Source organism: Salvelinus fontinalis, chromosome 5 (genome assembly GCF_029448725.1).
Source record: "Salvelinus fontinalis isolate EN_2023a chromosome 5, ASM2944872v1, whole genome shotgun sequence".
Classification (NCBI taxonomy): Eukaryota; Metazoa; Chordata; class Actinopteri; order Salmoniformes; family Salmonidae; genus Salvelinus; species Salvelinus fontinalis.
This window is the reverse complement of record NC_074669.1, coordinates 38,917,594-38,941,764: the sequence shown is the minus strand read 5'-3', so window position 1 is coordinate 38,941,764 and position 24,171 is coordinate 38,917,594. Positions and strand designations below refer to the sequence as shown.

General features: G+C 48.7%; 1 protein-coding gene across 2 annotated transcripts in view; it reads right to left on the bottom strand.

The window, feature by feature from the left end:
* Nucleotides 1-23,880, bottom strand: part of LOC129855562 (mitogen-activated protein kinase 1-like) — a 59,164-nt gene extending 35,284 nt beyond the window's left edge. The window contains exons 1-2 of one of the 2 annotated variants that reach the window (XM_055923358.1): nucleotides 23,568-23,880; nucleotides 1,048-1,230 (exon numbers count right to left, since the gene is read on the bottom strand). In XM_055923358.1, coding sequence (XP_055779333.1) covers nucleotides 1,048-1,230; nucleotides 23,568-23,704 — 320 coding nt within the window. In that variant the 5' untranslated portion in view covers nucleotides 23,705-23,880. The remainder of the gene's footprint in view (nucleotides 1-1,047; nucleotides 1,231-23,567) is intronic. The other variant, XM_055923357.1, reaches the window with a different exon arrangement.
* Between the last annotated feature and the right edge of the window lie 291 nt (nucleotides 23,881-24,171).

Genomic DNA, 24,171 nt, shown 5'->3' with positions numbered 1-24,171 from the left:
TGCTCAGCATATGTGGGAACTCCTTCAAGAATGTTGGAAAAGCATTCCTCATGAAGCTGGTTGAGAGAATGCCAAGTGTGCAAAGCTGAATAAAATATATTTTGATTTGTTCAACACTTTTTTGGTTACTACATGATTCCAAATGTGTTATTTCATAGTTTTGATGTCTTCACTATTATTCTACAATGTAGAAAATATTAAAAAATCAAATAAAAACCCTTGAATAAGTATGTGTTCTAAAACTTTTGACCAGTAGTGAACTTCAGTATGTTATAGTGTTGTGTTAGACTGATTGCACAAAATATTAGCACGCCCCTTTTGCCCCCAGAACAGCCTCAATTCGTCAGGTCATGGACTATACAAGGTGTCTAAAGTGTTCCACAGGGATCCTGGTCCATGTTGACTCCAATGATACCTACAGTTGTCAAGTTGATTGGATGTCCTTTGGGTGGTGGACCATTCTTGATACACACGGGGGAAACTGTTGAGCGTGAAAAACCCAGCAGAGTTGCAGTTCTTGACACAAACCGGTGCGCCTGGCACCTACTACCATACCCCGTTAAAAGGCACTTAAATCTTTTGTCTTGCCCATTCACACATACATAATCCATGTTTCAATTGTCTCAAGGCTTAAAAGTCCTTATTTAACCTGTCTCCTCCCCTTCATCTACACTGATTGAAGTGGATTAAACAAGTGGGATCAATAAGAGATCATGGATTCACCTGATCAGTCTCGTGGAGAGAGCAGGTGTTCCTAATGTTTGTGTATTTGGAAGACATTAAACCAAACTGACCACTGTCCTTCTAACATTCTCTGATTGGTTGGACGTTGCCGGGCATCAACGTTAGGACAACGTTCCTGTGATGAAACGGCCTAAGATCTGACAACATTACTAAAAAATATCTGGAAATCATTATGATACTGTCCTGATGAATGTGAGGTACAGCATTCCTGTGGGGTTTTGTGTGAGAGAGAAGAGTGTGTGTGTACATGTCTCTCTTTGTGGCGATGGAACAGGTTTACTGACATCATCAGGTAAAGGATACACGTCCTTCATCTGGTCGATGGAGGGCGTGAGGATGATGTCGTTGATGCTGATGATGTTCTCATGTTTGAAACGCAGCAGGATCTTAATCTCTCTCAGAGTCCTCTGGCAGTATGTCTGGTGCTCAAACGGACTGATCTTCTTGATCGCCACGCGGACCTTGTTGTCACGGCAATATGCAGAGCTGGGGGGGGGGGAGAGAGAGAGCAGGTTAGAGTCTGAGTGAGAAAAAAATCAGCTGAATGTAATTGAAAAATCCATACTATCTAATCACTTCTGGGAAAATTGGAACACACTAAACACAAAGACTTATCCAATCAAAAAACAGAGATGTGGATAAACCACTTCTCCAATCTTTTTGTCTCTGTAACAAAGAACAAATAGCAAAAACACACATCAAATACAAATCTTAGAATCATCTACTTAAGACTACCAGAACTCTGGTCCTCCGAGTGACTCAGCGGTCTAAGGCACTGCAGTGCTTGAGGCGTCACTAAAGATCAGGGTTCGATCCCGGGCTGTGTTGCAGCCGGCTGCGACCGAGAGATTCATGAGGTGATGTACAATTGGCCCTGCGTCGCCTGGGTTAGGGGAGGGTTTGTCAGGGTAGGATGTCCGTGTCCCATCGCGCTCTTGTGACTCCTGTGGCGGGCCGGGCGCGTGCACTCTGACACCGTCGCCAGTTGAACAGTGTTTCCTTCGAAACATTGGTGCGGCTGACTTCCGGGTTAAGCGAGCAGTGTGTCACGAAGCAGTGTGTCACGAAGCAGTGTGTCACGAAGCAGTGTGTCACGAAGCAGTGTGTCACGAAGCAGTGTGTCACGAAGCAGTGTGTCACGAAGCAGTGCGGCTTGGTGGGGTCATGTTTCTGAGGACGCATGGCTCTCGACCTTCGACCTGAGTCCGTACGGGAGTTGCGGCGGACAAGACTAACTACCAATTAGATAAAAATATATATTTTTAAATACATTTTAAAAATAGACTACGAGAACCCACTGGGTTCGTCAATTACATTGAATGAACACTACAAAATACAAACCCTCAAAACCAAAAAGGCCTGTGGTGTTGATGGTATCCTAAATTAAATGATAAAATATACAGAGTACAAACTCCAATTGGCTATACTTTTTAACATCATCCTCAGCTGTGGAATCTTCCCCAATATTTGGAACAAAGGACTGAGTCGTCGTCCCCCAATCCACAAAGTGTAGACAAATTTGCCCCCAATAACTACTGTGGGATATGTGTCAACAGCAACCTTGGGAAAATCCTCTGCGAAATAATTAACAGCAGACTTGTACATTTACTCAGTGAAATCAATGTACTAGCAAACAGACCACATATTTACCAAATGACCGTACAACAGACCACGTATTCACCCTGCACACCCTCATTGACAAACAAACAACTGCTGTGGCTACCTAGCTAGTTGACTGGTGTGGCTACCTAGCTAGTTGACTGGTGTGGCTACCTAGCTAGTTGACTGGTGTGGCTACCTAGCTAGTTGACTGGTGTGGCTACCTAGCTAGTTGACTGGTGTGGCTGCCTAGCTTGTTGACTGGTGTGGCTACCTAGCTAGTTGACTGGTGTGGCTGCCTAGCTAGTTGACTGGTGTGGCTGCCTAGCTAGTGGACTGCTGTGGCTGCCTAGCTAGTGGACTGCTGTGGCTGCCTAGCTAGTGGACTGCTGTGGCTGCCTAGCTAGTGGACTGCTGTGGCTACCTAGCTAGTGGACTGCTGTGGCTACCTAGCTAGTGGACTGCTGTGGCTACCTAGCTAGTGGACTGCTGTGGCTGCCTAGCTAGTGGACTGCTGTGGCTGCCTAGCTAGTGGACTGCTGTGGCTACCTAGCTAGTGGACTGCTGTGGCTACCTAGCTAGTGGACTGCTGTGGCTACCTAGCTAGTGGACTGCTGTGGCTACCTAGCTAGTTGACTGCTGTGGCTACCTAGCTAGTTGACTGCTCTGGCTACCTAGCTAGTTGACTGCTGTGGCTACCTAGCTAGTTGACTGCTGTGGCTACCTAGCTAGTTGACTGCTGTGGCTGCCTAGCTAGTTGACTGCTGTGGCTACCTAGCTAGTTGCCTGCTGTGGCTACCTAGCTAGTTGACTGCTCTGGCTACCTAGCTAGTTGACTGCTGTGGCTACCTAGCTAGTTGACTGCTGTGGCTACCTAGCTAGTTGACTGCTGTGGCTACCTAGCTAGTTGACTGCTGTGGCTGCCTAGCTAGTTGACTGCTGTGGCTACCTAGCTAGTTGCCTGCTGTGGCTACCTAGCTAGTTGACTGCTGTGGCTAGACAAAAAGGACTCGTTTTGAAAGTTGATCACATTCTTTGAGGCTTTAAGTCTTATTACACCGTGATTATGGTCAGTCAAAGCAACTGGGAAACGTCCACGGCAGCCATTGTTGTCACCTTAGGAAGCACCACCACCACCAACCAGCCTACACCACATCACCTGTTGTTACTATGACAACTAGTGTAGCCTTGACAGCAAATTACAGCTGTGTGGACACTTAAAACTTGCTGTTTGAACAGTCAGTAGGCTAAAACTGATTTGAAAAACAAAACTGATTTGATAAGTGTTGGAGCGAGAAAGCTGCCCAAAAGGTTGAACGTACGTATCGTTAGGATCGTAAGAAAATCAATACGTAAAGTGTGTTAAAGACATGCGTGAAACATGAAACGTAAACATTAAATTAGATCTGTAAACTTACAGTAAAAACTATTATAAGACTATGAATGAACATTTACACGTTCAAATCTTACTTTACATTATACTTTACTCGTTTTCAGATCTTTTTTTATGCGTACACAAACTTTTGTCAGTAATGTGGCATTTGTAAAGGACATGAACATAAGTTAGCTGGTCGATCAAACCACTCTAGCCCAGAAGTTAGAGTTACTTTTCAGCTTCCGGTTTCATTTCCAAAATAAGTCGAGAGCTGGTTTTAGAACTGCATTCAATAACAACATTACACCACTAGATGGCGTAGTAAAGGCTTGGGCCTTCAGCAAATGACTTGTGTGGGAATGATAAAAGACACAGAAGAGCCTTGTCTAGAATAACCACCTGAGCTACAAAATGGACAGTAAATATGATTTAGGCCTATCCAACTATGTAAATATGCCATACTGTTACCATATAATTGCAAAATTTATTTTTTATAGCCGCGTCGGCCTACTGTGGTGATTATGTCACCAAATGAATCACACTTGTTCCAGTATTTGGGAGCACGGACTGTAGGCCTTATATTAGGCATTATGACTGTTGTATTAGTGAATTCCAACTCTGTATGGAGGCTTGTTACAGCCATTTGCATTGCACAACCCCATCACGCAGAGGCTATAACCATATCAATAGATGAGACAAAACAAAAAATATTGATGAAGTCTTAGCTATTTAACTCAGGACAGGTTATAGCCAAGGGGACCCAAATGGTCAAGACGATCTACAGCCTATTTTTATTGCCAGATTTATTTTCCCTATCCGCCACTGCACGTGCTTCCTCAACTATTTTGTTTACCATTTATTTAGAGGCTATATTTAGAGGCATGTGAGCTAGGGTCTCTTTTGAAGGAGAGTCCTGTAATAAAAACAGTTATAGAACACAAATAGAGTTGTAAAATTTATTCCACAAGACACCAGTACCTAAAATGATAGCCTAAATTGCAAACGCCTACAAGTTGAAGGCCTATTTTACATTTGGAAAAGCCTAAAATTAAACAATTAGTTAAAGTGATAGGCTAAAAACACACACATGGATTTCAATAAACAAATGGATAAGAGTATTCTATTCTCTGATTTAATTCCTATTGCAACGCAGACAAATGACTGAATGAAACTGCATTGTTGGTTAGGGGCCTCGTAAGTAAGCATTTCACTGTTACACCGGTTGTTTTCGGCACATGTGACTAATAAAATTTGATAACATACTGAACTGAACGAAGGATGAATTAAAATGTTCAAACATGTTGGAATGATGAGTTGCGCGCATCATGCACGCTCTGCACTTTACTTGGCTACGAGGCTAATAGTCCTACATTAGGGTATAACGACTGTCTGGCTGCCTGCCTCCAGAAGGACATCCGAGGGGGGCTTTTCTGAAGGCACACGGTGCTGCATGGAGATCACAAGCTCTTCAACTGGGCAGCAGTGTCGTGATGGAGGGAATAGCCCTTACAGAGACTACCTAAGACCACCACAACAGGGTTATTGCCATGTGTGGTAATAATCTTATGCAAGACTTAGCCTCTGTTTAACCTCTCCCGTGTTCATTTCAAAAGGCCATATGTACCTGACCAGATTCATAAAAAACATGTCAAATTATTTTTTATGTTCATATTGAACCCTGCTACAGAATATGCTTTGGCAAGATTGAGTGACGAAATAAATATGCAAATATTCAACAACAACAAAAATTATTAGAGTGTAAAAGATTCCTGGTAGATACTACCGGTTACGATTCCTGGTAGATACTACTGGTTACGATTCCTGGTAGATACTACTGGTTATGATTCCTGGTAGATACTACCGGTTACGATTCCTGGTAGATACTACTGGTTATGATTCCTGGTAGACACTACTGGTTATGATTCCTGGTAGACACTACTGGTTATGATTCCTGGTAGACACTACTGGTTATGATTCCTGGTAGACACTACTGGTTATGATTCCTGGTAGATACTACCGGTTATGATTCCTGATTCCTGGTAGATACTACCGGTTATGATTCCTGGTAGACACTACTGGTTATGATTCCTGGTAGATACTACTGGTTATGATTCCTGGTAGATACTACTGGTTATGATTCCTGGTAGACACTACTGGTTATGATTCCTGGTAGATACTACCGGTTATGATTCCTGATTCCTGGTAGATACTACCGGTTATGATTCCTGATTCCTGGTAGATACTACTGGTTATGATTCCTGATTCCTGGTAGATACTACTGGTTATGATTCCTGGTAGATACTACCGGTTATGATTCCTGATTCCTGATAGATACTACCGGTTATGATTCCTGGTAGATACTACTGGTTATGATTCCTGGTAGATACTACTGGTTATGATTCATTATTCCTGGTAGATACTACCGGTTATGATTCCTGATTCCTGGTAGATACTACTGGTTATGATTCCTGGTAGACACTACCGGTTATGATTCCTGGTAGATACTACCGGTTATGATTCCTGGTAGACACTACCGGTTATGATTCCTGGTAGACACTACTGGTTATTATTCATTATTCCTGGTAGATACTACCGGTTACGATTCCTGGTAGATACTACCGGTTACGATTCCTGGTAGATACTACCGGTTATGATTCCTGGTAGACACTACCGGTTATGATTCCTGGTAGACACTACCGGTTATGATTCTTGGTAGACACTACCGGTTATGATTCCTGGTAGACACTACCGGTTATGATTCCTGGTAGATACTACCGGTTATGATTCCTGATTCCTGGTAGATACTACCGGTTATGATTCCTGGTAGATACTACCGGTTATGATTCCTGGTAGACACTACCGGTTATGATTCCTGGTAGACACTACCGGTTATGATTCCTGATTCCTGGTAGATACTACTGGTTATGATTCATTATTCCTGGTAGATACTACCGGTTATGATTCCTGATTCCTGGTAGATACTACCGGTTATGATTCCTGATTCCTGGTAGATACTACCGGTTATAATTCCTGATTCCTGGTAGATACTACTGGTTATGATTGCAGACAGAGCCCAGAAAATGAGGTGTAATATTGAATGAGTCATATGTTGATAAGGTGCATGCATGTGGATGTCCACGTCACCCAGAGATATACCCATACTGTAGAGAGACACCTAGCGGACTGAAACTGCACTGTTGTAGACAGAATACAGTTAATGCTATCTAGACTTACGCTGCTAAACAAATCCATTTCATTAGCTACCTAAACGGGAAGTCAACTGAGGAGTCATAGAGACTTAACTTGAAAACATGTGTAACGGATGTGAAATGGCTAGCTAGTTAGCGGGTACGCGCTAGTAGCGTTTCAATCAGTTACGTCACTTGCTCTGAAACCTAGAAATAGTGTTGCAACTTGCTCTGCAAGGGCCGCGGCCTTTGTGGAGCGATGGGTAACGATGCTTCGTGGGCGACTGTTGTTGATGTGTGCAGAGGGTCCCTGGTTCGCGCCCGTGTCGGGGCGAGGGGACGGTTTAAAGTTATACTGTTACACGTGCAGGGTACTACTTTCAGGTTTCCCTGACTTCTGGGTTTTCTTCGGTGTGATGATTGTTCGGGTAGCACGCCTCACAGGCCGTCTGGTGTACGTTTCTTTGTTGTTGGTGAGATGAAAACTGCCTAAACTCTGAAAGGTATTATTGTACGTCAGAATTGCTACACAAGATTTGTTCGAGCATAAAATAGTCTGTCATCGTAACATGGTATTTGTATGTTCTGAGATTAAATGTCACATTTCACGCATGGCTTTTCTTAATATCCTAACAATTTACATATGACTTTTCTTAATATCCTAACAATTTACATATGGCTTTTCTTAATATCCTAACAATTTACATAAGGCTTTTCTTACGATCCTAACAATTTACAGAAGGCTTTTCTTACAATCCTAACAATTTACATAAGGCTTTTCTTACGATCCTAATGATACGCACGTTCAACCTTTTGTCAGGGATCTCACTCCATAATTAAGACCTGCAGTGTGAACAGGGCTGAAGAGCTTTCCACACCTGGATTGTACAATATTTGCCCATTATTCTTTTCAAAATCCTTCAAGCTCTGGCATATTGATTGTTGAATATGATAGACAACCATTTTTCAGGTCTTGCCATAGTTTTGACTTAAATGTACTTGGAAAAAATCTAACTCGGCCACTCAGGAACATCAACTGTAAGCAACTCCAGTGTAGATTTGGTTCTCGTGTTTTAGGTTATAGTCCTGCTGAAATGTGAATTGACTGTTCGACTGAGGGACCTTACAGATAATTGTATGTGCAGGCTAGGAGAGGAGGTCGTCATTCAAAAATGATGTTAAACACTGTTACTGCACACAGAGTCCATGCACCTTGTGAAGCACATTTCATGACATTGTTCTCTTTTGTTGTTATTATGATGGAATTATTCATTTAATTTGTGTGATTGCCAAAGCAAGAGAAGAAAAAAAACACAAAAGTATGTTTCCCAGGACAATAAAGACATTTGAATTGAATTGTCGAGAAAGCATGGGGGGGGCAGGGTTTCCATGGAAACAGAGTACAAGGCCTTAGATATTGCAGCCAGTGTGGAAGGTTATGCAACATGCTGTTGCCAAGGCAATGTAGTGGAGGGGGATAAAGGGAACATCTAAACCTTACCAGAAGATTTAGCATTGTAGCATCCCCCATACACACACCATCTCTTTTACTTCCCTCTCAATTTCAAATCACATTTTATTTCTCACATTTGCTTGAACACAACAGGTGTAGACTTTACCGTGAAATGCTTACTGAAGAGCGCTTTCCAACAATGCAGAGTTAAAAAGTGAGAAACATTTGTAAATAAAGGAAATAGTAACAATAACAAGACAATATACACCAGAAGCACCGGTATCAAAAACAATGTACAGGGGTACGAGGTAGTTGAGGAAATAATGAGACTGTAGACAAGGAGTACTGTACCGAGTCAATGTACAGGGGTACGAGGTAGTTGAGGTAATAATGAGACTATATACAAGGAGTACTGTACCGAGTCAATGTACAGGGGTACCAGGTAGCTGAGGTAATAATGAGACTATATACAAGGAGTACTGGTACCGAGTCAATGTACAGGGGTACCAGGTAGCTGAGGTAATAATGAGACTATATACAAGGAGTACTGGTACCGAGTCAATGTACAGGGGTACGAGGTAATAATGAGACTATATACAAGGAGTAAGAACACCATGAAACAATCGACAAACAGTCCCGTGTGGGACGAATGCAGACACGCGATACAACCACCCACAAAACACACGTGAAACCCCGGCTGCCTTAGTATGATTCTCAATCAGGGACAAACGATCTACAGCTGCCTCTGACTGAGAATCATACCAGGCCGAACACAAAAACCCCAACATAGAAAAACACACATAGACCAACCCACCCAACTCACGCCCTGACCAACTAAATAAATACAAGAAAAAAGGAAAACAGGTCAGGAACGTGACATAACCCCCCCCCTTAAGGTGCGAACTCCGGGCGCACCCGCATAAACTCTAGGGGAGGGTCTGGGTGGGCGTCTGTCCACGGTGGCGGCTCTGGCGCTGGTCGTGGTCCCCAACCCACCATAGTCAAACCCCGCTTCCGTGGTCTCCTCCCAATGGCCACCCTCCATGTCAAACCCACTCGACTGAGGGGCGGCACCGGACTGAGGGGCGGCACCGGACTGAGGGGTGGATCCTGGCTGGCTGGCTCTGGCGGATCCTGGCTGGCTGGCTGGCTCTGGCGGATCCTGGCTGGCTGGCTGGCTGGCTCTGGCGGATCCTGGCTGGCTGGCTGGCTCTGGCGGATCCTGGCTGGCTGGCTGGCTCTGGCGGATCCTGGCTGGCTGGCTGGCTCTGGCGGATCCTGGCTGGCTGGCTGGCTCTGGCGGATCCTGGCTGGCTGGCTGGCTCTGGCGGGTCCCGGCTGGACGGCTCTGGCGGGTCCCGGCTGGACGGCTCTGGCGGGTCCCGGCTGGACGGCTCTGGCGGGTCCCGGCTGGACGGCTCTGGCGGGTCCCGGCTGGACGGCTCTGGCGGGTCCCGGCTGGACGGCTCTGGCGGGTCCCGGCTGGACGGCTCTGGCTGGTCCCGGCTGGACGGCTCTGGCTGGTCCCGGCTGGACGGCTCTGGCTGGTCCCGGCTGGACGGCTCTTGCTGGTCCCGGCTGGACGGCTCTTGCTGGTCCCGGCTGGGCGGCTCTGGCTGGTCCCGGCTGGACGGCTCTGGCTGGTCCCGGCTGGACGGCTCTGGCTGGTCCCGGCTGGACGGCTCTGGCTGGTCCCGGCTGGACGGCTCTGGCTGGTCCCGGCTGGACGGCTCATAACAGACGGACAGCGCTGGGAAGGCAGGCAGCTCAAACAGCGCTGAGCAGGCAGGCAGTTCAGGCGCCGCTGGGCAGACGGCAGACTCTGGCCGGCTGAGACGCACTGTAGACCTGGTGCGTGGTATAGGCACTGGCTACGCTGGAGAGGAGGAAAGCTCTGACAGCGCTGGACAGGTGGAAGCAGCTGGAGAGAGAACCCGGAGAGACAGCCTGGTGCGGGGGGCTGCCACCGGTGGACTGGTACTTGGAGGTGGCACCGGGTATACCGGACCGTGAAGGAGGACACGTGCTCTTGAGCACCGAGCCTGCCCAACCTTACCAGGTTGAATGGTGCCCGTAGCCCTGCCAGTGCGGCGAGGTGGAATAGCCCGCACTGGGCTATGCTGGCGAACCGGGGACACCATTCGTAAGGCTGGTGCCATGTATGCCGGCCCGAGGAGACGCACTGGAGGCCAGATGCGTTGGGCCGGCTTCATGACATCCGGCTCGATGCCCAACTTAGCCCTACCAGTGCGGCGAGGTGGAATAGCCCGCACTGGGCTAAGCACGCGTACTGGGGACACCGTGCGCTTTACCGCATAACACGGTGTCTGACCAGTACGACGCCTTCTCACTCCACGGTAAGCACGGGGAGTTGGCTCAGGTATCCTACCCGGCTTTGCCACACTCCTCGTGTGCCCTCCCCCAAGAAATTTTTGGGTCTGACTCTCGGGCTCCCAACCGCGTCGCCGCGCTGCCTCCTCATACCAGCGCCTCTCTGCCTTCGCTGCTTCCAGCTCCGCCTTGGGACGGCGATATTCCCCTGGCTGAGCCCAGGGTCCTTTGCCGTCCAGGATCTCCTCCCAAGTCCAGGAGTCCTGGGTTTTTTCCCACTGCTGTCGCTGCCCGTTTGCACTCCGCTTGATCCTAGATTGGTGGGTGGTTCTGTAACGATCGTCGTAATCCTCCTCCTCGGACGAGGAGGAGAGGCGAGAAGGATCAGACCAATATGCGGAGTGATTAGTGTCCATGATTATTTAATGAATCGAAACTGAACACGAAACAAAAGAACACCATGAAACAATCGACAAACAGTCCCGTGTGGGACGAATGCAGACACGCGATACAACCACCCACAAAACACACGTGAAACCCCGGCTGCCTTCGTTTGTCCCTGATTGAGAATCATACTATCTACAGCTGCCTCTGACTGAGAATCATACCAGGCCGAACACAAAAACCCCAACATAGAAAAACACACATAGACCAACCCACCCAACTCACGCCCTGACCAACTAAATAAATACAAGAAAAAAGGAAAACAGGTCAGGAACGTGACATGTCATGAGATTTCGTCAGCCGGTGATTGTCAGGCAAATAACTGTCTCGCGGTAATTGACCGTTAATTAACATAAACACATTCAGCATGTCCTACAAGTGGAACATCTACATTTTAAAAAAGTCTAATAAATTCATGTAATGTAGCCTACACCATCACAATAAATACATTATTTATTTTAGCCAGGTCTTAAGAAAATGTTGGGCTACATGTTTAGATTTTTAATGCATTGTAAGGCTGTATGATGCGACCCTAATGATGATTTTGAAAAAGGTTGCTTGACGCTGCTCTGTGTTTTTTGAGCAGGCTGTACACACTTCATCAGTCTCTCATTCACAATTTGAAAAACACTTGATAATGCCTCGAATTTCACGGCGGCGGCATCCCCTTTGTGGCCGTAATGCACCCTAAAATAAATCCATGCCTTTTGCGGCCCCGAGTACTGCGTTCTGCCCTTATCACTATGTGCAATCCGAAGGGTCTCTCACACGGTTCTCAGTCACGTGACCGGGTCTTTCTCACAGGCTATAAGTGAAGACAAATCGGGGACGCAAATGTGCTCGTCCTAATCAAATTCCGAGGAGCATAATGAAGATATTTGAAGAACTGTCCACATTTACTTTTCGTCAGCCAAAAGTGACCACAAATGTGATTATGCACGTAATGCTTTTTATTATAAAAAGGTGCATTTTTATGGTGAAAATGATCATCCCCAATCTTGAAACTCACGTGCTGGTTATGTATGCCAGTTAGGCTCCACACCCCTTGTAAAGAGGATTAATGTTTGTAATTTTAAAAAAGAGTTATTTGGCCACTTTAGTTGTGATTACAAACCTTATCAAAACATATTAGGCCTGTGGGCTAAGCTACATGAGGAGTGCGGTTATGACTCCAACAAGTCGCAAAAAAAAAAGGCTTTGTTTCTCATGCTGGACATCATTCACAAGTGATAGGCTAACATTGTCACCCATCAGACAATTATTGATTTAATCTCGTCTTTAAATATACAAAATAATGTATTTGTGAAATTTGTTTTTGACTTAGAATGGACCATTATCATGTACCTCTATCGAAACAGGGGCAGCAGGGGATATACATGTCCTCTATGCACTTAAATGGTGAACGGAGGACGGAGGAGTTTATTTTCATGCAATTATAAGCAATGTGCTTAATATTATGAAAGCTGAGAAAAAAATAAATACAGTAGCTTCTTTTAAATAGAGGCCATCACTCAAAGTTCCTCGGCGTACACATCACGGACAAACTCAAAATGGTCCACGACACACAGACAGCGTGTTGAAGCAGGTGCAATAGCATCAACCACAGGAGGCTGAAGAAATTTGGCCCCTAAGACCCAGAAGGTCAGTACAGGTGCATCAAAGCTGGGACCGAGAGACTGAAAAACAGCTTCCATCTCAAGGCCATCCAGACTGTTCAACAGCTATCACAAAACACAGAGGGGCTGCTGCCAACATACACAGACTTGAAGTCATTAGCCACTTTAATAAATGGATCACTTCTTAAAATTAAGAACATTAATCCTCTTTACAAGACACGTAGAGCATCATTTTAATAATGTTTACATTACTTATGTCATATGTATATACCGTATTTTATATAATCTACTGCTCAACCATATACACTGCTCAAAAAAATAAAGGGAACACTTAAACAACACAATGTAACTCCAAGTCAATCACACTTCTGTGAAATCAAACTGTCCACTTAGGAAGCAACACTGATTGACAATAAATTTCACATGCTGTTGTGCAAATGGAATTGACAAAATGTGGAAATTATAGGCAATTAGCAAGACACCCCCAATAAAGGAATGGTTCTGCAGGTGGTGACCACAGACCACTTCTCTGTTCCTATGCTTCCTGGCTGATGTTTTGGTCACTTTTGAATGCTGGCGGTGCTTTCACTCTAGTGGTAGCATGAGACGGAGTCTACAACCCACACAAGTGGCTCAGGTAGTGCAGTTCATCCAGGATGGCACATCAATGCGAGCTGTGGCAAAAAGGTTTGCTTTGTCTTTCAGCATAGTGTCCAGAGTATGGAGGCGCTACCAGGAGACAGGCCAGTACATCAGGAGACGTGAAGGAGGCCGTAGGAGGGCAACAACCCAGCAGCAGGACCGCTACCTCCGCATTTGTGCAAGGAGGAGCACTACCAGAGCCCTGCAAAATGACCTCCAGCAGGCCACAAATAGTAGTTGAGGTAACATGTAGGTAGTGGTTTCAGTCACATCACACATTCATCCCGCTATAAAAGTGTCTGGCATTGCCAGGAAAAACCCTCCTGGTATCTCCAGTAGCAGATGGGCTGCACCAGCAGTTAACTGAGAGTTTATTTATTTTACTTCACCTTTATTTAACCAGGTAGGCAAGTTGAGAACAAGTTCTCATTAACAACTGCGACCTGGCCAAGATGAAGCAAAGCAATTCAACAACACAGAGTTACACATGGAATAATGTGTAGGTGTAGGGGGAGGGGGGGGGGGGGGGGGGGTGTACACAACCGGTCATAAGTTTCAGAACACCTACTCATTCAAGGGTTATTCTTTAGGTGGGTGGGTGTGTGTGTGTGTGTGTGTGTGTGTGTGTGTGTGTGTAGGTAGGTGTATAAGTGTAGGTGTGTGTGTGTGTGTTGACAAAGGGAAAGGAGAGTGATTGAGTGAGTAGGAAGGATGTATGTGTGTTTGCTCAGTGCATGAGGGAGGCTGGGAGGGGCAGGCTGGAAAAGCACAGAGTATTACAAGTAGAGTCATGTTGATCCCTGCCTGCCTCCACTGAGAGTTAGTCTGCTCCCTGCCTGCCTGCCTCCACTGAGAGGTAGTCTGCTCCCTGCCTGCCTGCCTCCACTGAGAGGTAGTCCGCTGCCTGCCTCCACTGAGAGGTAGTCTGCTGCCTGCCTGCCTCCACTGAGAGTTAGTCTGCTCCCTGCCTGCCTGCCTCCACTGAGAGTTAGTCTGCTCCCTGCCTGCCTGCCTCCACTGAGAGGTAGTCTGATCCCTGCCTGCCTGCCTCCACTGAGAGGTAGTCTGCTCCCTGCCTGCCTGCCTCCACTGAGAGGTAGTCTGATCCCTGCCTGCCTGCCTCCACTGAGAGGTAGTCTGCTCCTTGCGTGCCTGCCTCCACTAAGAGGTACTCTGCTCCCTGCCTGCCTGCCTCCACTGAGAGGTAGTCTGCTCCTTGCCTGCCTGCCTCCACTGAGAGGTACTCTGCTCCCTGCCTGCCTGCCTCCACTGAGAGGTACTCTGCTCCCTGCCTGCCTGCCTCCACTGAGAGGTAGTCTGATCCCTGCCTGCCTGCCTCCACTGAGAGGTAGTCTGCTCCCTGCCTGCCTGCCTCCACTGAGAGGTAGTCTGCTCCCTGCCTGCCTGCCTCCACTGAGAGGTAGTCTGCTCCCTGCCTGCCTGCCTCCACTGAGAGGTAGTCTGCTCCCTGCCTGCCTGCCTCCACTGAGAGGTAGTCTGCTCCCTGCCTGCCTGCCTCCACTGAGAGGTAGTCTGCTCCCTGCCTGCCTGCCTCCACTGAGAGGTAGTCTGCTCCCTGCCTGCCTGCCTCCACTGAGAGGTAGTCTGCTCCCTGCCTGCCTGCCTCCACTGAGAGGTAGTCTGCTCCCTGCCTGCCTGCCTCCACTGAGAGGTAGTCTGCTCCCTGCCTGCCTGCCTCCACTGAGAGGTAGTCTGCTCCCTGCCTGCCTGCCTCCACTGAGAGGTAGTCTGCTCCCTGCCTGCCTGCCTCCACTGAGAGGTAGTCTGCTCCCTGCCTGCCTGCCTCCACTGAGAGGTAGTCTGCTCCCTGCCTGCCTGCCTCCACTGAGAGGTAGTCTGCTCCCTGCCTGCCTGCCTCCACTGAGAGGTAGTCTGCTCCCTGCCTGCCTCCACTGAGAGGTAGTCTGCTCCCTGCCTGCCTGCCTCCACTGAGAGGTAGTCTGCTCCTTGCCTGCCTGCCTCCACTGAGAGGTAGTCTGCTGCCTCCCTGCCTGCCTCCACTGAGAGGTAGTCTGCTGCCTCCCTGCCTGCCTCCACTGAGAGGTAGTCTGCTTCCTGCCTCCCTGCCTGCCTCCACTGAGAGGTAGTCTGCTTCCTGCCTCCCTGCCTGCCTGCCTCCACTGAGAGGTAGTCTGCTCCCTGCCTGCCTCCACTGAGAGGTAGTCTGCTCCCTGCCTGCCTGCCTCCACTGAGAGGTAGTCTGCTCCCTGCCTGCCTGCCTCCACTGAGAGGTAGTCTGCTCCCTGCCTGCCTGCCTCCACTGAGAGGTAGTCTGCTCCCTGCCTGCCTGCCTCCACTGAGAGGTAGTCTGCTCCCTGCCTGCCTGCCTCCACTGAGAGGTAGTCTGCTCCCTGCCTGCCTGCCTCCACTGAGAGGTAGTCTGCTCCCTGCCTGCCTCCACTGAGAGGTACTCTGCTCCCTGCCTGCCTCCACTGAGAGGTAGTCCGCTGCCTGCCTCCACTGAGAGGTAGACTGCTGCCTGCCTGCCTGCCTCCACTGAGAGGTAGTCTGCTCCCTGCCTGCCTGCCTCCACTGAGAGGTAGTCTGCTCCCTGCCTGCCTGCCTCCACTGAGAGGTAGTCTGCTCCCTGCCTGCCTGCCTCCACTGAGAGGTAGTCTGCTCCCTGCCTGCGTGCCTCCACTGAGAGGTAGTCTGCTCCCTGCCTGCCTGCCTCCACTGAGAGGTAGTCTGCTCCCTGCCTGCCTGCCTCCACTGAGAGGTAGTCTGCTGCCTGCCTGCCTGCCTCCACTGAGAGGTAGTCTGCTGCCTCCCTGCCTGCCTCCACTGAGAGGTAGTCTGCTGCCTCCCTGCCTGCCTCCCCTGAGAGGTAGTCTGCTGCCTCCCTGCCTGCCTCCACTGAGAGGTAGTCTGCTGCCTGCCTCCACTGAGAGGTAGTCTGCTGCCTGCCTGCCTCCACTGATAGGTAGTCTGCTCCCTGTCTGCCTCCACTGATAGGTAGTCTGCTCCCTGTCTGCCTCCACTGAGAGGTAGTCTGCTCCCTGCCTGCCTCCACTGAGAGGTAGTCTGCTCCCTGCCTGCCTCCACTGAGAGGTAGTCTGCTCCCTGCCTGCCTCCACTGAGAGGTAGTCTGCTCCCTGCCTGCCTCCACTGAGAGGTAGTCTGCTGCCTGCCTGCCTCCACTGAGAGGTAGTCTGCTCCCTGCCTGCCTCCACTGAGATGGAGTCTGCTCCCTGCCTGCCTCCACTGAGAGGTAGTCTGCTGCCTGCCTGCCTGCCTCCACTGAGAGGTAGTCTGCTCCCTGCCTGCCTGCCTCCACAGAGAGGTAGTCTGCTCCCTGCCTGCCTGCCTCCACAGAGAGGTAGTCTGCTCCCTGCCTGCCTGCCTCCACAGAGAGGTAGTCTGCTCCCTGCCTGCCTCCACAGAGAGGTAGTCTGCTGCCTGCCTGCCTGCCTATTCCTTATACAGGGCTCTACTCTTGACCAGGGCCTTGGGGGCTCTACTCTTGACCAGGGCCTTGGGGGCTCTACTCTTGACCAGGGCCTACGGGGCTCTACTCTTGACCAGGGCCTACGGGGCTCTACTCTTGACCAGGGCCTACGGGGCTCTACTCTTGACCAGGGCCTACGGGGCTCTACTCTTGACCAGGGCCTACGGGGCTCTACTCTTGACCAGGGCCTACGGGGCTCTACTCTTGACCAGGGCCTACGGGGCTCTACTCTTGACCAGGGCCTACGGGGCTCTACTCTTGACCAGGGCCTACGGGGCTCTACTCTTGACCAGGGCCTACGGGGCTCTACTCTTGACCAGGGCCTACGGGGCTCTACTCTTGACCAGGGCCTACGGGGCTCTACTCTTGACCAGGGCCTACGGGGCTCTACTCTTGACCAGGGCCTACGGGGCTCTACTCTTGACCAGGGCCTACGGGGCTCTACTCTTGACCAGGGCCTACGGGGCTCTACTCTTGACCAGGGCCTACGGGGCTCTACTCTTGACCAGGGCCTACGGGGCTCTACTCTTGACCAGGGCCTACGGGGCTCTACTCTTGACCAGGGCCTACAGGGCTCTACTTTTATTTTATTTTTATTTATTTTTTATAATTTTTTCTCCCCTTTTCTCCCCAATTTTCGTGGTATCCAATCGCTAGTAATTACTATCTTGTCTCATCGCTACAACTCCCGTACGGGCTCGGGAGAGACGAAGGTCGAAAGCCACGCGTCCTCCGAAGCACAACCCAACCAAGTCGCACTGCTTCTTAACACAGCGCGCCTCCAACCCGGAAGCCAGCCGCACCAATGTGTCGGAGGAAACACCGTGTACCTGGCCCCCCTTGGTTAGTGCGCACTGCGCCCGGCCCGCCACAGGAGTCGCTGGGACGCGATGAGACAAGGATATCCCTACCGGCCAAACCCTCCCTAACCCGGACGACGCTAGCCCAATTGTGCGTCGCCCCACGGACCTCCCGGTCGCGGCCGGCTGCGACAGAGCCTGAGCGCGAACCCAGAGACTCTGGTGACGCAGCTAGCACTGCGATGCAGTGCCCTAGACCACTGCGCCACCCGGAAAGCCTGGGCTCTACTTTTGACCAGGGCCCATAGAGCTTTATGTAGGGAATATGGTGCCATTTGACCCGTTTCTAACCATCCTTTCACTCTCAACTGAGCCTAGGGATAAAGATAGGTCTCACGGCTCCTGGGATCCCATTCCCTGACACCTTCCATTATTTAAAATCACTGAGCTAAATGCACACAACCACAAGTGTGTACATCGGAGTGCCTGCCTGCGTGCGAGCTGGAGACTTAGCGACTAGGCAACATGAACAATCTTTGTGGGTTCTCTGTAGGGGGATCGAGAGAGAAAGATTCTCTGTAGGGGATCGAGAGAGAAAGATTCTCTGTAGGGGATCGAGAGAGAAAGATTCTCTGTAGGGGATCGAGAGAGAAAGATTCTCTGTAGGGGATCGAGAGAGAAAGATTCTCTGTAGGGGATCGAGAGAGAAAGATTCTCTGTAGGGGATCGAGAGAGAAAGATTCTCTGTAGGGGATCGAGAGAGAAAGATTCTCTGTAGGGGATCGAGAGAGAAAGATTCTCTGTAGGGGATCGAGAGAGAAAGATTCTCTGTAGGGGATCGAGAGAGAAAGATTCTCTGTAGGTGATGTAATGATCGCGCTATACTAGACTAGTTGAGTGTCGCTCCTGCTTTTTTGGTAACGTTATTGAACAACTTTATGATCGTCTCTCTGCAGCCTGGATTCCCAGGAAGCCTATTCTCAGAACTAGATGAACACACTGTATGACTGTCTAGATCAAGTAGACCTACTGTACTTTACACGGAGCCTCTTAAACTCCTGTGGCTTATTCAGCTCAGTCGTTTGATGCTTCGTGATGCAGCTTGCAGTGCTCTGTTGAAGCTTGCCCTACCCCAGTAATGGACAACAGGTAACGTTACTCTTTAGTCCAAGGACATTACATGTTCTGTTTAAAGGGTGAATTAGCTCTGGAGGACAAAACAGACGAATACTCCCATCTAAACGCGAATCAATTCTCAGTTGTGCTGTACAGTTCTACAAACATAAATCCTCTACTTTCATATCACCACAAATGGTCGTAATTTCACAGATGCAAAATACACTTGCTGTACACCATGTTAACTAGTTTTTATTTTACCTTTATTTAACTAGGCAAGTCAGTTAAGAACAAATTCTTATTTACAATGACGGCCTAGGAACAGTGGGTTAAACTGCCTTGTTCAGGGGCAGAAGCAGAGATGTTTACCTTGTCAGCTCGGGGATTCGATCCAGCAACCTTTTGGTTACTAGTCCAACACTCTAACCACAAGGCTACCTGCTGGTTACTAGTCCAACGCTCTAACCACAAGGCTACCTACTGGTTACTAGTCCAACACTCTAACCACTAGGCTACCTGCTGGTTACTAGTCCAACACTCTAACCACTAGGCTACCTGCTGGTTACTAGTCCAACTCTCTAACCACTAGACTACCTGCTGGTTACTTGTCCAACGGTCTAACCACTAGGCTACCTGCTGGTTACTAGTCCAACGCTCTAACCACTAGGCTACCTGCTGGTTACTAGTCCAATGCTCTAACCACTAGGCTACCTGCTGGTTACCAGTCCCAACACTCTAACCACTAGGCTACCTGCTGGTTACCAGTCCCAACACTCTAACCACTAGGCTACCCGCTGGTTACCAGTCCCAACGCTCTAACCACTAGGCTACCTGCTGGTTACTAGTCCAACACTCTAACCACTAGGCTACCTGCTGGTTACCAGTCCCAACACTCTAACCACTAGGCTACCTGCTGGTTACTAGTCCCAACACTCTAACCACTAGGCTACCTGCCGGTTACTAGTCCAACACTCTAACCACTAGACTACCTGCTGGTTACTAGTCCAACACTCTAACCACTAGACTACCTGCTGGTTACTGGTCCACCACTCTAACCACTAGGCTACCTGCTGGTTACTAGTCCAATGCTCTAACCACTAGGCTACCTGCTGGTTACTAGTTCAACGCTCTAACCGCTAGGCTACCTGCTGGTTACTAGTCCAACACTCTAACCACTAGGCTACCTGCCTCCCCACTCTAACCACTAGGCTACCTGCTGGTTACTAGTCCAACACTCTAACCACTAGGCTACCTGCTGGTTACTAGTCCAACGCTCTAACCACTAGGCTACCTGCTGGTTACTAGTCCAACGCTCTAACCGCTATGCTACCTGCTGGTTACTAGTCCAATGCTCTAACCACTAGGCTACCTGCTGGTTACTAGTCCAACTCTCTAACCACTAGGCTACCTGCCGGTTACTAGTCCAACGCTCTAACCACTAGGCTACCTGCTGGTTACTAGTCCAACGCTCTAACCGCTAGGCTACCTGCTGGTTACTAGTCCAACACTCTAACCACTAGGCTACCTACCTCCCCACTCTAACCACTAGGCTATCTGCTGGTTACTAGTCCAACACTCTAACCACTAGGCTACCTGCTGGTTACTAGTCCAACGCTCTAACCGCTAGGCTACCTGCTGGTTACTAGTCTAACACTCTAACCACTAGGCTACCTGCCTCCCCACTCTACCCACTAGACTACCTGCTGGTTACTAGTCCAACACTCTAACCACTAGGCTACCTGCTGGTTACTAGTCCAATGCTCTAACCACTAGGCTACCTGCTGGTTACTAGTCCAACGCTCTACCCACTAGGCTACCTGCTGGCTACTAGTCCAACACTCTAACCACTAGGCTACCTGCTGGTTACTAGTCCAACACTCTAACCACTAGGCTACCTGCCGGTTACTAGTCCAACGCTCTAACCAATAGGCTACCTGCTGGTTACTAGTCCAACGCTCTAACCGCTAGGCGACCTGCCAGTTACTAGTTCAACACTCTAAGCACTAGGCTACCTGCTGGTTACTGGCCCAACACTCTAACCACTAGGCTACCTGCTGGTTACTGGTCCAACGCTCTAACCACTAGGCTACCTGCTGGTTACTAGTCCAACGCTCTAACCACTAGGCTACCTGCTGGTTACTAGTCCAACACTCTAACCACTAGGCTACCTACCTCCCCACTCTAACCACTAGGCTATCTGCTGGTTACTAGTCCAACGCTCTAACCGCTAGGCGACCTGCCAGTTACTAGTTCAACACTCTAAGCACTAGGCTACCTGCTGGTTACTGGCCCAACACTCTAACCACTAGGCTACCTGCCGGTTACTAGTCCAACGCTCTAACCACTAGGCTACCTGCTGGTTACTAGTCCAACGCTCTAACCGCTAGGCTACCTGCTGGTTACTAGTCCAACACTCTAACCACTAGGCTACCTACCTCCCCACTCTAACCACTAGGCTATCTGCTGGTTACTAGTCCAACACTCTAACCACTAGGCTACCTGCTGGCTACTAGTCCAACGCTCTAACCGCTAGGCTACCTGCTGGTTACTAGTCCAACACTCTAACCACTAGGCTACCTACCTCCCCACTCTAACCACTAGGCTATCTGCTGGTTACTAGTCCATCACTCTAACCACTAGGCTACCTGCTGGTTACTAGTCCAACGCTCTAACCGCTAGGCTAAATGCTGGTTACTAGTCCAATGCTCTAACCACTAGGCTACCTGCTGGTTACTAGTCCAACGCTCTAACCACTAGGCTACCTGCCGGTTACTAGTCCAACGCTCTAACCACTAGGCTACCTGCTGGTTACTAGTCCAACGCTCTAACCACTAGGCTACCTGCTGGTTACTAGCCCAATGCTCTAACCACTAGGCCACCTGCTGGTTACTAGCCCAATGCTCTAACCACTAGGCTACCTGCTGGTTACTAGACCAACAATCTAACCACTAGGGTACCTGCTGGTTACTAGTCCAACGCTCTAACCACTAGGCTACCTGCTGGTTACTAGTCCAACACTAACCACTAGGCGACCTGCTGGTTACTAGTCCAACACTCTAACCACTAGGCTACCTGCTGGTTACTAGTCCAACGCTCTAACCACTAGGCTACCTGCTGGTTACTAGCCCAATGCTCTAACCACTAGGCCACCTGCTGGTTACTAGTCCAACGCTCTAACCACTAGGCTACCTGCTGGTTACTAGACCAACAATCTAACCACTAGGGTACCTGCTGGTTACTAGTCCAACGTTCTAACCACTAGGCTACCTGCTGGTTACTAGTCCAACACTAACCACTAGGCTACCTGCTGGTTACTAGTCCAACACTAACCACTAGGCGACCTGCTGGTTACTAGTCCAACACTCTAACCACTAGGCTACCTGCTGGTTACTAGTCCAACACTAACCACTAGGCTACCTGCTGGTTACTAGTCCAACGCTCTAACCACTAGGCTACCTGCTGGTTACTAGTCCAACACTCTAACCACTAGACTACCTGCTGGTTACTAGTCCAACACTCTAACCACTAGGCTACCTGCTGGTTACTAGTCCAACACTAACCACTAGGCTACCTGCTGGTTACTAGTCCAACGCTCTAACTACTAGGCTACCTGCCGCCCCACAACAGTTGCACCCAACATTTTTCTGTGACAACACGTTCGTCCGCAAGCGATGCATTTTAATGCTGAACCCGCGCGTCGCGGCTCTTAAAGCTGAAAAATGCAACAAAATAAAAAAAATACAAAATGATTTTTTTTTAAACACTCAATTTCCTTGTTGCTAAAATTCAAATATTTCACCTAATTTCCGTTTGTAACAAAACAATCATATACGTTGTAGAGAATCGTAGTTCAATCTAAACCTGTGAAACAGATTTTCCACGAGCCAAAATGATTGTTTTGTACGCCTGCTAAAAAATACAAACTCAAATTCGCAAAAAACTTAACGGGAAGCATAGAAATGGTGCACATAGAACACATCTTCCGCTTCTTAGTCTGGCTTTCAATGAGAATGACAGATCTATAACTAATATGTGTATTTGGTTGGGTCGCCTAAAAAGTGACATACTGCAGCATTAACGCTCCCCTGTACAGAAGATGCCTTCAGCCACGATCAGGGCTAACCTTGCCCCTAAACAAGCTCTCTCGCACCAGCAATCTGGTCCATTCATCCTGGTCACTATCACTACAACTGATGTCAACACAACATGCACACAGTGAATAGTGCAGTTTACCGAAACCAGCCTACCGGTAAATCTGAAATGATTCAGAGTTCTCAGGCTTATTTTAAATTAAGACAAATTGACGGCTAAAAACACGAATCAAGTTTGACATTCAGGCGTTTTGCGTCGGTGGTTATTCAGATATAAATTATTCTGCTGAGCATGCAGATAAGAACGAAATATGTTGGCCTAATAAAAAGTTGGTAGAGGAAGATTTTTTCGAAATGAACATAAATAGTCTGTTAAAAGGAATAAAAATAATTTGTCAATAGTGAGTTATGTAATGTGAAATCGCCCTGAGTTGCCAAATCCTACAGTCGACCCAAGAGCAACAAGTAGCCACTGTAACAAATGCCTTCACTCACTGCAAACTAGCGCCATATCAACAGTAACACGTCTAAAAATACACTTTACATGTTATAATGTGGCAGTAAAGAAGTGAAAACGGAGGGTAATTCTACTCATTGAAGTCTACAAAGTATCCAAACTTGTTCGACTACCGTCAGTAGTGATGAGAGTGTGTGAGGCAACATTTCTGCCATCATGGAACGTATGAAGACATGTCTTACCACACCGTTCCGTAGGCGCCCTCTCCGATATACGACAGATTGTGGTAGCGAGGCCCGACATCGAAGGCCTGTCCTCGGACCAACTCAGCGCCGGATCCGGGGTTGGGGCCACTGGCAGATACCGCAGCTGTCGCCATTGTGAAAACCAGCTGCCTCTTTACACGTTCTCCTCAGCCAAAATGAAAGGAAAAGTCACCGCAGTAACAACGTTATAACAGGGAGCCTTTGTGAAGTCGTCAGTAATGATAGTGGTTCATCGGCGCTACTGACTTCGGTACGCAGCTACACGCAGAGACTATGGACACGCCTGCTGCCCGAACGGATGACGTATGTCGTGCACCTGGGAGTCGCCTGTGGAGAGGAATGGACTCGGATAAATCAGTATTCTTTAAGTCCGTCATCTTTAAGTCCGTCACCTTTAAGTCCGTCATCTTTAAGTCCGTCACCTTTAAGTCCGTCATCTTTAAGTCAGGCATATTTAAGTCAGGCATATTTAAGTCCGTCACCTTTAAGTCCGTCACCTTTAAGTCCGTCACCTTTAAGTCCGTCATCTTTAAGTCCGTCACCTTTAAGTCTGTCACCTTTAAGTCCGTCACCTTTAAGT